The sequence below is a fragment of the Heterodontus francisci genome, chromosome 18 (assembly GCF_036365525.1).
Source record: "Heterodontus francisci isolate sHetFra1 chromosome 18, sHetFra1.hap1, whole genome shotgun sequence".
Classification (NCBI taxonomy): domain Eukaryota; kingdom Metazoa; phylum Chordata; class Chondrichthyes; order Heterodontiformes; family Heterodontidae; genus Heterodontus; species Heterodontus francisci.
The window spans coordinates 40,733,092-40,748,939 of NC_090388.1; the positions used below are offsets into that span (position 1 = coordinate 40,733,092).

At 40.5% G+C, this 15,848-nt stretch overlaps 1 protein-coding gene across 4 annotated transcripts in view; it reads left to right on the forward strand.

The window, feature by feature from the left end:
• The window catches only part of LOC137379568 (dedicator of cytokinesis protein 4-like), a 545,491-nt gene that overhangs the window by 257,039 nt on the left and 272,604 nt on the right, over positions 1-15,848 (forward strand). For all 4 annotated transcript variants that reach the window (XM_068050580.1, XM_068050582.1, XM_068050581.1 and 1 more), the window contains exons 16-22: positions 1,486-1,592; positions 3,025-3,178; positions 5,800-5,897; positions 6,008-6,091; positions 6,572-6,672; positions 7,759-7,840; positions 11,664-11,834. In XM_068050580.1, the coding sequence (XP_067906681.1) occupies positions 1,486-1,592; positions 3,025-3,178; positions 5,800-5,897; positions 6,008-6,091; positions 6,572-6,672; positions 7,759-7,840; positions 11,664-11,834 (797 nt within the window). The remainder of the gene's footprint in view (positions 1-1,485; positions 1,593-3,024; positions 3,179-5,799; positions 5,898-6,007; positions 6,092-6,571; positions 6,673-7,758; positions 7,841-11,663; positions 11,835-15,848) is intronic.

The window sequence follows — 15,848 nt, forward strand, 5'->3', positions numbered from 1 at the left end:
TCAATTTCCCCAACACCATTTCTCGACTCATACTGATTTCCTTCAGTTCCTCTCTCTCACTAAACCATGTGTTTCCCAACATTTCTGTTATGTTATTTGTGTCCTCCTTTGTGAAGACAGAACCAAAGTATGCATTTAGTTGGTCAGCCATTTCTTTGTTCCCCATAATAAATTCCCCTGTTTCTAACTGTAAGGGACCTACATTTGTCTTCACTAATCTTTTTCTCTTCACATAGCTATAGAAACTTTTACAGTCAGTTTTTATGTTCCCCGCAAGCTTGCTCTTTTACTCTATTTTCCCCTTCTTAATCAGATTAGACTGCCCCTTTAAAATGAAAAGCTGCAGACAAAATGTCACTTTGTTTACGTGGGCTCTGCCTTCCTACAAATCTCCTTGTCATTAAGGCTGGTGAAGGCTAAATGACTGTTGTTCATAAATTGTAGGCAAAAATGTAGGTCGTAATTTTTTTTTAAATGCAATATCGATGTGCAACTCTTTTTCCCATCTCTGTTGACACAGATTTTGTTTTGCATTGAGAAAGATTGCTGCATTCAATCCCTGCCTGTGTAGTGATGATTCCACATCTCATTTGCATGATATTTTAGGGAGGGGGAGTAATCTGTTTGTCACTTGGGAGAAATACAAATTCTACTTTTGAATACCTAATTTTTTGTCTCCAAATCTAAATTAGAGTTGCATCCCATGATTTAAGGATGTGCTGATTTCATAAAGAATGCCAGACCTGAAGCTGATAGTGCAGCTGGCGATATTTTCAATCACAAATAGGTGATGCTGTTCTCCTCGCCATGTGGAAGCAAAATGGTTGACAGGTTTTTTTTCACTCTAGATCATTAGTGCATTGAATTAAAATGACATTTTCTTTTGTTACTAATCAGGGAATGGTTTCTGCTGTAGCTATATTGGACATCATAATGTCACAATGTCTATAATGAGGGGCATTCTTTTACACTTGAAGAACATTCCATCAAAGAGAGTAATTCTTTTGCATTGATATTAGGAAACAGACAGGAGTTTAGTTGCCATCCTGTATTGGCAGAAACAACATTTCTGAACTGATAATTCCAGTTTTGCCTTCGTGTTTGTGGCAACTGCTAATGCTCTTATCCCAACATCAAAAAGCTCAATAAAGCATCCACCCTTTAGTATAATTGAGGCCATCGACACAAAACCCATCTCGTTCAACTATATTTTAACCTTGGGGACTAACAAAGCTGACCAAAAGCTAAATAACACTTTCAACACTAGTATCAACCTCAAGGGGAGAGGAAAGAACATTGGAGTTTTCTAAAACAGAGTTTGGGAACCTAATAGACTCTCAGAACAATTCCTCATTTTTACTATTCTCAGAATAAACCTGAAAGTTAAGATCCAATTCTAATTTTTCTTTTGTTCCGTGATTCAGTTACCTCAGCCTTCGAAGACTGTTCACAATAGCTATTCCTTATTTCTTGTTCTGTTATTAGCAAAAGAGAAAGCAGAAAAAAAGCTTTTTGGGTTCTCCTTTGTTCCACTGATGCAAGAAGATGGCAGAACATTGCCAGATGGTATTCATGAACTCTTGGTCCACAAGGTAATTGCACTTTGAATATAATTGATTTGATAAGCACGGTAATTGTAACCAGAGTAAAACTGCACTAAATCTTTAGGGCGGCGCAGTGGTTAGCACCGCAGCCTCACAGCTCCAGGGACCCGGGTCCGATTCTGGGTACTGCCTGTGCGGAGTTTGCAAGTTCTCCCTGTGTCCGCGTGGGTTTTCGCCGGGTGCTCCGGTTTCCTCCCACCGTCAAAGACTTGCAGGTGATAGGTAAATTGGCCATTGTAAATTGCCCCTAGTGTAGGTAGGTAGGTAGGGAATATGGGATTACTGTAGGGTTACTATAAGTGGGTGGTTGGCACAGACTCGGTGGGCTGAAGGGCCTGTTTCAGTGCTGTATCTCTAAATAAATAAATAAACAATGCCAAGTATCAGTCTCTGCCAAGCATCAGTCTCTGCCAAGCCATTGCTAAGTGGTTCCAAGCACCTTGGTGCTAAGATTCCGTTGTGATGATAAAGGCAAAATAGATCTTCCAATGTAATCATTTTGTAGTATTTCCCAATCACTGAATTTACAAGAAAAAATGTTAGTCAAGATTTGCTAATTATGTACAAAGTTGAACTGCACATTGCTCTCGTCAACAGCAAAAAAGGCAAATATGATACTGGATTACACTGATAGAGGGACAGAAAACAAATCAAAGTGATATTACTTTAAAAGGCACTGGTTCGACACCAGGCAGAACACTGCATGTATTGGTCACATAGGTAAAATATTATTCCCCATAATGATGTCAGTCTTTGGTATCTAATTTGTGAGAAAAGATTGAGGAAGTTGAGCTTATTCTTATTGGAATAGAGTCTTTGAACAAGCATATTGTGTTTGGCAAGGCATTGGTCAGTGAGAGGGAAACAGGATCAAACTTGAAAGGAGTGGCTCACTTGCCTGGCAACTTCCTTCCGCACTAAATGGTGGCAGGGCTGGATTTTCCAGACATACGGGATAGGTAAGTACACTCCCGAGTAGTATGGGCACCCACCCCCTCCACATAAATTAGGTGCACTACCAGTGGTCCCAGAATCTTTCGGCTCAGTGCTGAAGGGCACCATTGGGTGCAATCCAGCATAACTTTCAGGATTATGGCCTACATATTTTCATAGCGTATGTGTTCTAGTATCAATGGTGTTGAGCTGTGGCCAAGAATATGACTGCAAGATGATTAATGGTACATTCTTCGTACTTCCCACACTAAAATTGTGAGATTCCCAACCCATCCGTATAATCAATCACAAAAAAATCTGCATCACTGCTAACTGGATACAAACATGTAGCAGATATATGGTCTGCATGGCTTTAAATACCACCAGCAGAGATGCAGTTTGACAACAGTGCAATAATAATGATGCTTATTTTAGCATGGTGACTTGATAAAGGCTGAAAAAAACCTCCCAAATTTCTATTTTGCAGTGTGAAGAAAACACAAACTTTCAGGACCCTGCTCGCTACCTCAAACTTCAGTATTGTAAAGGGAATCTCCATGGCAACAGTCAGCCAGTCAAAGCTTCCAAGGAGACTTTTTGGATCTCATCTTTTCTGTGTTCTACTAAGCTCACTCAGAATGGTAGGAAAATGGAGTAGATATACTTTCTGCTTCAAGTTGTATGACTCGGCTCCGTTTAGGGCTCGGTTACTGTCCACTGACAAATTGGAAACAGTTCATACATTGCTTACGAGGATGATTCTAGAACTTTGAACTCCAAGTTATGCAGAGTGGTTTACAGAACTGAACTTGTTTTCATTAATGAGTGGATGTATTAAAATTTTAACAGATTCAAGGTTTACCTGCCTTTACGTTCTTTTACATTAGTACTTGTCAGATGAAATGACTTAGTCAGTTGTCACAAATTATAGTACATGGATAAATAGCAGAAGTCCTTCAGTTTGTATGTATTACATAACATGCTCGCTATGGCATTTTCTCAGACAGTGACACATTGCAGACTGTGTGTTATTATCATATTTGTTCTTGGGTTGTTGGTGAAGCTGGCAAGGTTGTATTTATTGGTCTGAGAAGGTGGTGGTGGAGCTTCCCATTGAACCAATTAAGTCCTTATTGTGGTGCTCCCACAATGGTGTTGGATAGGGAATTCCTGGATATTAGCACAGTGATGATGAAGGAATGGTGATATATGTCATGGCATTATGGTGTTTGTTTGGAGGTGAACTTGGAGGTAATGATTTTTCCATGACATTGCTGCTGTTGTCCTTCTGATTGGTTGAGGGCTCAGGGGTGGGACGTGCTGTCAAAGCAACTTAGGTGGGATTACTGCAATGCATCCTGTAGATAGTATGTACCACAGCCACAATGGTGGAGGGTTTAATATTGAGCCCAATGAAGGAGGTGCAGGTCAGGTGGACTTTTCTGTTCTAATTGATGTTGAGCTTCTTGAAAGTTGTTGTGGCTGCAAGCCATCCAGGCTTAATGGTTCATTTTTCTTCACACACCTGACTTGGTGCAGGTGGTGGAGAAACTTTCAAGGGTCAGGAGGTGAGGCATTCATGAGAGATTGTTGAGCAACTGCCCTGCGTTTGTAGCTATGGTGTTGAGGACTCACTGACGGTGCTGCCATTGAGGGAAATGGCTGGGCTTTCTCTAATTTGAAATGGTCATTACCTGGCACGTTAGTGGTGCGAATGTTACCTGCCATTTGTCAGGCCATACTTGGATATTGTCCATGTACTATTAGTTGGTGTGGCATGTACTGCTTCATTCCTTGCATCATACCATTAGGAATGCGAGTGTTAGCTGATGATTCTGGTGTTCAGCTCTATTTACAACTTTTCTGATACTCTGTTCTAGCCAATTTCTCAAATTGCTGTATGTTTTGCTATTTTTACATTTTGCACTTATGGTCTTTACAACTTGATTTGTTTTTGTCAATTTTTTCCCCATCAAAAACACCAATGCCCATATTAACCAGGGGTTTTACCAACATAAACTTGTCAACATAGAATCTGCCCACCGTATTCCCACAAATCTCTCAAAATGCATTCTGAAGCTCTTTTCGGCCATGTGTTTTCAGTATACAAAATGTCTAATGTCATAAATAAGGGTTTAAAAAAACATATGTCTTTTAAATTACATATTTTACAATAATGTTACTAAATTGTGGCCTCCTAAAAGCTTGGGCTTGACTATTTTGCACAGAACTATGGCTCTGTGAGTTGAAGTTTTATTGTGCAGTCTGGGCAAGTGCAGTGTGCCAGATTTTCCAAGATGAATCAGTCCTGTTTAGTCCTGTATTGCTGGATATTTTTCTTTAACTTCTCAGGCTTTACACTTGGCAGTTTTTCTTCAAATAATTTTGAAAAACAAGAGGATAAATTTTAAAAGCCTGAGTTAGATAAAAATTTATTTTGCATTTTTTTTAGATGTTTTTTAAAGATGTTCTGTGAGTGAGAGAAACTGACAGTATTCTGATTATACACTTGTTTTTGTTTTCTGTTCCATAAACTTTAGGATGTACTAAGCTGCGATAGAAGGAAGCAAAAGCATGATTTTCTTCATTAATGTTGGTTTTTAAAAAAAGGTTGAATTTTGATGCCAATTTATTATGTTACCTGTGTCTTGTTGAGAGTTAGAAAAGGTCGGTGTTAATTGTTTACACCTGTGAGGCAGAGGTTTATATTTCTGGCACATATGAAACAGAGGGAAAGAAAAAGTCAAACAGTTTCCTTCCTCATTCTAATTTGATATTTTTTAATAATACGAGTTGAATTTTGAAAGCAAAAACAACCTCTTACTCTGGCTATAGGTGGGTCTGTGAAATGAGTATCTGATGCCTGTCTTCTAACTCTGATGAAGGATCATAAGATCTGAAGTGTTAGCCTCACCTTTCTCCCTCCATTGAAGCTACCTGAACTGCTGAGTGTTTCCAGCACTTTGTTTTATTTTTTGTGTATAAAAGCTTGTTTTCAGCAACTGTATGTCTGTGTATACAGTAATTAATTACCTAACCCTTACTTAAAGTACTTAATTAGCTGTAAAGCACTTTGAGATGTCCAGTGGTCATGAAAACCGCCATATAAATGCAAGTCTGTCTTTTTCTTCTTTGAAAGGCAAAACCAAAGTTTGAATATCAACTGTTGCACTTGTACCATATAGGACTGAAATAATTATATTGTTTCAATGTTCAACTTTTAAAAATATTTATTTGCATTTTAACATATTCTACTTTTTAGGAGACCTACTAGATTTTCTGAAATGGAGAGCCCACCCAGAAAGGATATGTGACATCCTCTCAAAATTCAAAGATATAGATGGTGCAGAAATAGTCAAGGTAGTAAGCATTGTTGGAATTTGATATTTCCCCAGCATATTATGTCAAATGGCTTTTGATTTGTTGGGAAGACCAGTGATCCTAAGTACTCACTTGAATTCCTTTTGTAGTTTTTGCAAGATACATTGGATGCATTATTTGGAATTTTGGATGAAAATCCACAAAAATACGGATTGAAGGTTTTTGATTCATTGGTAAGTATCTTTCCTATTTCACTTCAGGACAACTACCTAAGATGATCTGTAGCAGTGATTTGACTAATCCACATTCAATACTCTTGTAGTGAATAATATTTCTGAGTTTTAAACTGGAATCTAATTTGAATAAGATTTTGCATCATTTTTTAAACAAATTCCTATTATTTTAGTATGTTTTTGGAGTATTTAATGTAATCATAAGGAAGTAAATTATAGGTGGTTTATATAATCAGGTTTTATTGCACCTTCCTTTCACCTATTGGCATTTTTTAATGCTTTCATCTAGTCAACTTTTATTCACCTGAGCCGTTGCATTTCCTGACCTCTTAACAATTTAGCCTTTTCATTTTAATTTGCAAGTACCAAGTATTTCAAACAAGTTTATTGTCCCTTGTTGATTTCCAATTAACTGATGTATATCCCATTACAATGTATTTGTAAGAACATTTTTATCACAAATACAATTGTCTATTACAGGTTCATATCATAAATTTGCTGCAGGACATCAAGTTTCAGCATTTTAAGCCAGTCATGGATATGTACATAGAGAGCCATTTTGCAGGAGCATTGGCTTACAGGTACTGTCCAGTGTGTTTGCTTCCTAATTCTCACTTTCTCTGGGTTCTGTGTATTTGGGGAATACCGTTTGATCCTTTTAGATATTCGTCTCTCGTGCATTAAAAATGAATTCCCTATTTGAATAGCCCAAAAACTCCAATTTGCCAGTAAAGTCTATGTAAAGTACTGTCAACTTCATTGTCAGGCATTTTTTTGTACTGTGGTTGCCCACTCTGTTCAATTCTTCGAACACTTTAAAATCTTCCCTTTTACATTGCTGGTAGTTTGAAAGCAGTGGTGCCAACACTATGCATGCATAAGGTTTCAATGAAATTTCAAACTCAGAAAAAGATTCTGTAAAACTGCATTGTTGGTATGTATGAGTAGATCAACTGACCAGCCTTCCTGTTGATGGAACAAGGTCGTGACTAGCAGCAACAGTTGATAACTGTGATCGCAACCTCATACATACATGCTTCATCAGTGCCCCAAAACTACCTGCTGGGGAGGTTTGAGGCCTGTCCCTTTATACAATCCACCTGATCCGATTTACCTCCAAAAAAAACTATTGTTGGGTTAACAAGACCACAGTACAGTCTCAATAATCCCTCCTAATCAACTCCCAGATGAGATCATAGGCAATCATAGTTTCAACACAAATATTCTGATATCCACAAAACTCACCACATAATCATAGTTCATTGTAACTGTTTAAAAAGTGATAATAGCAATATTCCACTTTTCCCAGTTCGGATGCTGTATAAGTGAATGAAGAAGTATCAACATGGTAATTAGGTAGCTGGAATGCTGGAGTTCCAAAGTTGTGTGTGTTGATATGATATGATTCCTACATACTGAAGACACCAAATTGAGACTACTTTTCTAAATAAATGTAAAGAATATTGGAGCAAACGTCACCACAGCTGCTCTTGAAAGCATCATAGCAATTGGTTTCAGAACATTGTTGATGGAGACGTGGGAGCAGTAACAGGTCTATCCTGTCCCACCAAAATGGATAATTAAGGAGAAAAAAAGTATCTTTTTAAAAAGAATATTTGCTTACTATGCATTTTTCTTATAACACCACAATTTTTCAAATGTTACAGGGATCTTATAAAAGTGCTGAAAAGGTACATTGATCGGTCAATAGAAGCAGAGCGACAAGAACATATTCAGGATGTGCTGAGGGTAAGTGTTTGTCTCTATGAATAAATATTAATTTTCTTTTTAAAATAGGGATGTTAAAGACTTTACTATCAGATAGCAGCCTTTTTTATTTTACTACAGCAGTGAACCTAGGGGACTTCGCTTCATAAATATTGCACTTTGAATATTTGCAGTATGTGCCAGTGAGCTAGCAACTCTAGTGGTTAAAGGAACTTGTACTATACTCTTACACAAACCAATGGTCCAGATTTTGCAGTAAGAATAATGGTAAGGCTATCAGTGCTCACTATTATTAAGAATTAAATCTGAAGCAACTTCTGGCCCACACATGTGCACTTGAATGCAGAAATCAGGAGGTTTCTACCTGGTTTGTCCTGTTGCTCCACACACTTTGCTTCACCGGTACCTCACTGAGAGATTCAGCATTCAAACAAATGAAGGTCCTGATGTTGTTGTAATTATCCACGAGATACCCACTCAGATTTGAATGATTATTGGAGATTTTTTTTTAAATTAAGTAATTGTTTTTAACCTTCCCTTCCTTAATCCCATCTTTCATTCCCTCTTTCTATCTCTCTTTCTCTACATGATTTTATATTGAATTAAATATTTTCCCAATTTAGACTCTGCAGGCTGAATTTTGAGTTGGAGGTGAGGCTCCCAGTGCCGGGTCATGAAGGCGGGGAAAAGCCTGCCTCTGCCTTTTCGTCCCCACACCCACCCACCCAGGGAGCAATCCTCCGGTCTTTTTCAATCAAAGTTTCAGGAGCCGGGATCCCCATCCTTTTAAAGACAGGGATCCCGCCTCCATGAGCTGCCGGCCAATCAGAGGGATGGCAGCTCAGCAGTATCAGCAGCATCACCGGGAACAGTGGTCACTGCTGGTACTGAAGAGGCCTTGGACCCAGGCCCATTGCTGGAGACCCAGACCCAAGGTGAGTGAAGTGGGGTCGCTGGGGGGGGCCAGTCTGGAAGGCCCTGGTGAGGATGGTGCTTGTGCAGTTTAGGGGGAGGGGGTTCCCAGGGGGCAAACCGGTTCCCAGCGGATGTTGTCCGTGGACCACAGATTGCCCATGGAGGAGGGGCCACCCCAAAGCCTGCAGGGATGGTACCTCATTTTACAAGGTGTCCTCCCCACATGGCAGAGCCCCCACCCCCACCACCCCACCACTGGTAAGATCCAGCGGCGGCGGGAAGAGGCTCTGAATTGGCCTTGAAGGGCCTTATTGGTCTCGAGACAGGAGGGTGACTGGGAGGTGTGGGCCCTCCAACTCCCCGCCAACCGTCGCGATGCTCCATGCCCCCCTGTCTCCGACCCCGCCTCGGGGCCACATAAGATTCTGGCCTGCGTGTCTCGAAGGATTCATCAGTCTGTTTGAAGAGACACATTGAGGGTTTAGTTGGTCTAGGCCAGCGACATGGAACAGTCTCGTAGTAATCAGCAGTGGATTTTTCGCTGCACCCAATTTTCATTCCACTGAGGTTTGCAGAACAATAGTTCAAACGCTTTTTGTTTCCCAGACTCTCTGTTGCTTTTACATGATTTGAAATTAAAAATCTTGGTAATATTTTCCAAGTAAATGGAAAATAAAAATTGGCGTGGTGAAAAATCAGCTGCCAATTCACTACAAGCCTGTTTCACGATGCAGGTGTAGATCAATTTCAATCCAGCTGTTGCTTGCTCTCTTCACACAGGTCCCAGATGTAGTCTTTTCTTTCCTTGTGCTTACTAAGACTTTGGACATCAAGGCACTAACCATGCATCAGGAGTCAGTTAACACTTAGATAGTGGGTTCCTTTATTGGGGGTAGCATGGCATTACATTACAAGAGAACATCTGTACATGTCTGGTCTGTTTGGTGATCAGCAGCAGACTGAGAAGTCACATGGCATGTTACATCATTTCCTCCCGAGCAAGACGTACTGAAAATCTGAAATAAAAGCAGGAAGTGCTGGAAATACACAGCAGTTCTGGCAGCTTCTGTGGAGAGAGAAACAGAGTTAACATTTCAGGTCTGTGACACTTTCATTAGAAAAATCAGGTTCAGGTCATAGACCTGAAACGTAACTCTCTTCTCTCTCCACAGATGCTGTCAGACCTGCTAAATATTTCCAGCACTTTCTCTTTTTATTTCAGATTTCCAGCATCTGCAGTATTTTGCTTTTATTGTACTGAAAATGTAACCACACCCATTTAAAGGTGTACTATAACACCAGATACCCTGAAGAGGGTGCCACGCTGTTTTGGCTGACAACGACAAAGCACAGCGTAATGAACAGCAAGCATTGTTCGTTCGCCGCTGACTGCAAAATCTTGGCTATTATGAATAGTGTGGAATAAAAATAAAGTTGTTTTTTTTTTCTCAACTTCACAAATGTAAATTCTTCAAACATGTTAAACTTGATTTGCAATTTGACTTGATCATGATTTGTTAACACTGTTTTTGTAACATGGGAAGGAAGGCAAGAAATCAAAGTGTGTGGTTACCCTGTTTATGCAGCCAGAGAAGCCTGAGCTGTTGCGGCTCTTAGTGGCCCTGTTCCAAGGTGAAAGTAATTTTTTTTTTTAAAGAGTTTAAACAGTGTAGTATTACTAGAAGTTTCTCTATGGACTCTGAATAGTACCAATTGTCCAACTTGTTCATATATGTAATAAAATTATAGAAAATTATATGTAATTATAGAAAAATTGTAATGTAAATAAAATTTTGAATTTGATCTGAAATATAATACTTGATAATGTACTGAATAAAAGTTATTTGCTATTGGTGGGTATCCCATGGAATTGCCCACGGAAAGTTAGGACAAAATTAACTAATTTCAGAGTTAATTAGTGACGCTGTTAGGTACAAGCATGGGGATCTGAAGCTTCTGGAGTTCTGTTCGTTGAGGAAGTGTAGAGCTGCAGGAGTGACTGAGAGACAGGTAGCTTTATAATGCGAAAATTCTATTGAGACACCACTGAGAGCATGATAGTGTTGATGCCCAAATAAGGAGTGCTTGACATCCATTGCAAATCTAATATATTATCGATTTAGTTGCCATTTCCATCTTATATTAGACTGACAAATGCAGTGTAATGATTGTAATCAGTACAAAAGCATTTGATGCAAGAGTCTTGTTATCAATTGTCTTCAATGTGTTTATTTTAATATTCTATAAGTCTGAGAATAGTATTCTTATTTCTCTACTCCATCTCCAGTAGGGTGATATGAATTCAGATTTATTCAGTGTGTCCTGGTAGGGTTTTAAATAATAAGGTAGGGAATCTTTAATCATATTGTTCGAATATTGACATTGAAATATGAAAATTGGTCTCCCCAAGTATTGAGTGTTTCTGCAAGTTTTAATGACCTAATAATAATGCTATAGAGATACGGAGTGGAAAAATTTAAGTGCTAATTGATATTGGGTTGGTTGTACTCGTGGTTGACCACCAATGCATTGGGATAGGATCGCATGTACCTTTACTAACCCATAACGAATTCAGCTTATACAGGCCCACTGTACTTTCCAGGAATCGCATTTTCATTTTTGAAGAGTTTATGTACCACAATGAGCCATCCATCAGTTTATTGCACATAACTGTACAGGATATGAATAATGGAGTACTGTAAAGACTACATTTTGATGGATACCTTCAAAAAATGTGTTAGTTCTGGACAATAAGGCAGCAAATCATAACTTATATAATAATACTAAAATGACACAGGCCTGTTTATTATTGCTATCGAGTGAACCAGGCTTTTTGAATTTGGTGTTGATAGTTTTAAAATACAATAGGTACAGTAATTCCAGCCATTGCATAACCATACAATTAACAGTTGCCTAATTCTAATTCTAGGCACAGGAGTATATATTTAAATATATCATTCACTCCCGGAGCCTGTACACTCTTGCAACTGGTGGACAGAATGAAGAAGAATTCCGAAATAGCATTCACGAACTATTCCAGTCAATACGATACTTCCTTTCCATTGAAAGCCAAGGATCTTCCATCATTACACAGACTCAGGTGAACAACAATAACTACAATTTTTATTTATATAGCACCTTTAATGTAGCAAAATATCCCAAGGTGCTTCACAGGAGTGTTATCAAACAAAATGTCACTGAGCGACTTAAGGTGAAATTAGGCTGTGACCAAAAGCTTTTTTTAAAAAAAAGGTAGGTTTTAAGGAGCATCTGAAAGGCGGATAGAGAGATTTAGGGAGGGAATTCCAGAGCTTGGGACCTTGGCAGCTGAAGGCACAGCCTCCAATGGTGGAGCAATTAAAATCAGAGATGCTTAAGAGGCCAGAATTGGAGCAGCACAGATCTCTCGGAGGGTTGTAGGGCTAGTGGAGATTACAGATATGGAAGTCCAAGGCCATGTGTGGATTTGAAAACAACAATGAGAATTTTCAAATCATGGCTTACTTAATTAGCAGCTAAGGTAGGTCAGCGAGCACAGGGGTGATGAATGAATGGGTGGTTGGTATGAGTTGGGACACAAGCAGCAGAGTTTTAGATGACCTTAAGTTTAAGGAGGGTGGAATATGGGATGCTGACCAGGATTACATTGGAATGTTGTAAGGTAACAAAGGCAGGGACAAGGGTTTCAGCAGCAGATGAGCTGAGGCAGGGGCAGAGTCAGGTGATGTTAGAGGTGGAAATAGACAGTCTTGGTGATATGCGGATATGTGTTTGGAGGCTCACCTCAAGGTCAAATATGACAACAGGTTGCGAATAGTCTGGTTCCGCCTTGGACAGTTGCCAAGGAGAGGGATGGAGTCAATTCTAAGGAATGGAGTTCGTGGTGAGGAATGAAGGCAATGGCTCCGGTCTTCCCAATATTGAGTTGGAGGAAATTTCTGTTCTTCCTGTACTGGATGCCAGACAAGCAGTCTGATAATTTAGCAACAGTGGAGGAGTTGAGAAAGGTAATGGTGAAGTAGAGCTAGATGTCATCAGCAAACATGTGGAAAGTGACATATTTCAGGATGACGTTGCCAAGGGGCAACATGTAGATGAGAAAGAGGAGAGGGACCCAAAGTATAAATCCTTGCAGGAGACCAGAGGTTATGGTGCAAGAATGGGAAGAGAAAACATTGCAGATGATTCTCTGGCTATGACTGGATGGATAAGAATGGAACCAGGCAAGTCCAGTCCCACTCAGGCTAGTGGTTTAAATCCGTAGAAGAACACATTCTTGACATCTAAATAAGTAAATTAGTAATATTTTCTATGTTGTTCCAAAATAGAATTAAGTTGAAGATGTCAAAAGATTCATGGATCTTCCCTGACACAGCTCATAGAGTAATTTGGGTTTGGATCATAGTTGGCTCAGAATTTGCTGAAAACTTGTGGCAAAACAGACAGAATTAGAATTAGAACATTACAGCGCAGTACAGGCCCTTCGGCCCTCGATGTTGCGCCGACCTGTGAAACCATCTGACCTACACTATTCCATTTTCATCCATATGTCTATCCAATGACCACTTAAATGCCCTTAAAGTTGGCGAGTCTACTACTGTTGCAGGCAGGGCGTTCCACGCCCCTACTACTCTCTGAGTAAAGAAACTACCTCTGACATCTGTCCGATATCTATCACCCCTCAACTTAAAGCTATGTCCCCTCGTGTTTGCCATCACCATCCGAGGAAAAAGACTCTCACTATCCACCCTATCCAACCCTCTGATTATCTTATATGTCTCTATTAAGTCACCTCTCCTCCTCCTTCTCTCCAACGAAAACAACCTCAAGTCCCTCAGACTTTCCTCGTAAGACCTTCCCTCCATACCAGGCAACATCCTAGTAAATCTCCTCTGCACCCTTTCCAAAGCTTCCACATCCTTCCTATAATGCGGTGACCAGAACTGCACGCAATACTCCAGGTGCGGTCTCACCAGAGTTTTGTACAGCTGCAGCATGACCTCGTGGCTCCGAAACTCGATCCCCCTACCAATAAAAGCTAACACACCATATGCCTTCTTAACAGCCCTATTAACCTGGGTGGCAACTTTCAGGGATTTATGTACCTGGACACCAAGATCTCTCTGTTCATCTACACTACCAAGAACCTTCCCATTATCCCAGCACTCTGCATTCCTGTTACTCCTTCCAAAGTGAATCACCTCGCACTTTTCCGCATTAAACTCCATTTGCCATCTCTCAGCCCAGCTCTGCAGCCTATCTATGTCCCTCTGTACCCTACAACATCCTTCGGCACTATCCACAACTCCACCGACCTTAGTGTCATCCGCAAATTTACTAACCCACCCTTCTACACCCTCTTCCAGGTCATTTATAAAAATGACAAACAGCAGTGGCCCCAAAACAGATCCTTGCGGTACACCACTAGTAACTAAACTCCAGGATGAACATTTGCCATCAACCACCACCCTCTGTCTTCTTTCAGCTCGCCAATTTCTGATCCAAAGCTCTAAATCACCTTCAACCCCATACTTCTGTATTTTCGGCAATAGCCTACCATGGGGAACCTTATCAAACGCCTTACTGAAATCCATATACACCACATCCACGGCTTTACCCTCATCCACCTGTTTGGTCACCTTCTCAAAAAACTCAATAAGGTTTGTGAGGCACGACCTACCCGTCACAAAACCGTGCTGACTATCACTAATGAACTTATTCTTTTCAAGATGATTATAAATCCTGTCTCTTATAACCTTTTCCAACATTTTACCCACAACCGAAGTAAGGCTCACAGGTCTATAATTACCAGGGCTGTCTCTACTCCCCTTCTTGAAAAAGGGGACAACATTTGCTATCCTCCAGTCTTCCGGCACTATTCCTGTCGACAATGACGACATAAAGATCAAGGACAAAGGCTCTGCAATCTCCTCCCTAGCTTCCCAGAGAATCCTAGGATAAATCCCATCTGGCCCAGGGGACTTATCTATTTTCACACTTTCCAAAATTGATAACACCTCCTCCTTGTGAACCTCAATCCCATCTAGCCTAGTAGCCTGAATCTCAGTATTCTCCTCGACAACATTTTCTTTCTCTACTGTAAATACTGACGCAAAATATTCATTTAGCGCTTCCCCTATCTCCTCTGATTCCACACACAACTTCCCACTACTATCTTTGATTGGCCCTAATCTAACTCTAGTCATTCTTTTATTCCTGATATACCTATAGAAAGCCTTAGGGTTTTCCCTGATCCTATCCGCCAATGACTCCTCGTGTCCTCACCTTGCTCTTCTTAGCTCTCCCTTTAGATCCTTCCTGGCTAGCTTGTAACTCTCAAGCGCCCTAACTGAGCCTTCACGTCTCATCCTAACATAAGCCGCCGCCTTCCTCTTGACAAGCGCTTCAACTTCTTTAGTAAACCACGGCTCCCTCGCTCGACAACTTCCTCCCTGCCTCACAGGTACATACTTATCAAGGACACGCAGTAGCTGCTCCTTGAATAAGCTCCACATTTCGATTGTTCCCATCCCCTGCAGTTTCCTTCCCTATCCTACGCATCCTAAATCTTGCCTAATCGCATCATCATTTCCTTTCCCCCAGCTATAATTTTTGCCCTGCGGTATATACCTGTCCCTGCCCATCGCTAAGGCAAACCTAACCGAATTGTGGTCACTATCACCAAAGTGCTCACCTACATCTAAATCTAACACCTGGCCGGGTTTGTTACCCAGTACCAAATCCAATGTGGCATCGCCCCTGGTTGGCCTGTCTACATACTGTGTCAGAAAACACTCCTGCACACACTGGACAAGAACTGACCCATCTAAAGTACTCGAACTATAGTATTTCCAGTCGATAGTTGGAAAGTTAAAGTCCCCCATAACAACTACCATATTACTCTCGCCCCTGTCGAGAATCATCTTCGCTATCCTTTCCTCTACATCTCTGGAACTATTTGGAGGTCTATAAAAGACTCCCAACAGGGTGACCTCACCTCTCCTGTTTCTAACCTCGGCCCATACTACCTCAGTAGACGAGTCCTCAAATGTCCTTTCTGTCGCTGTAATACTCTCCTTGATTAACAATGCCACACCCCCCCCCCCCCCCCCCT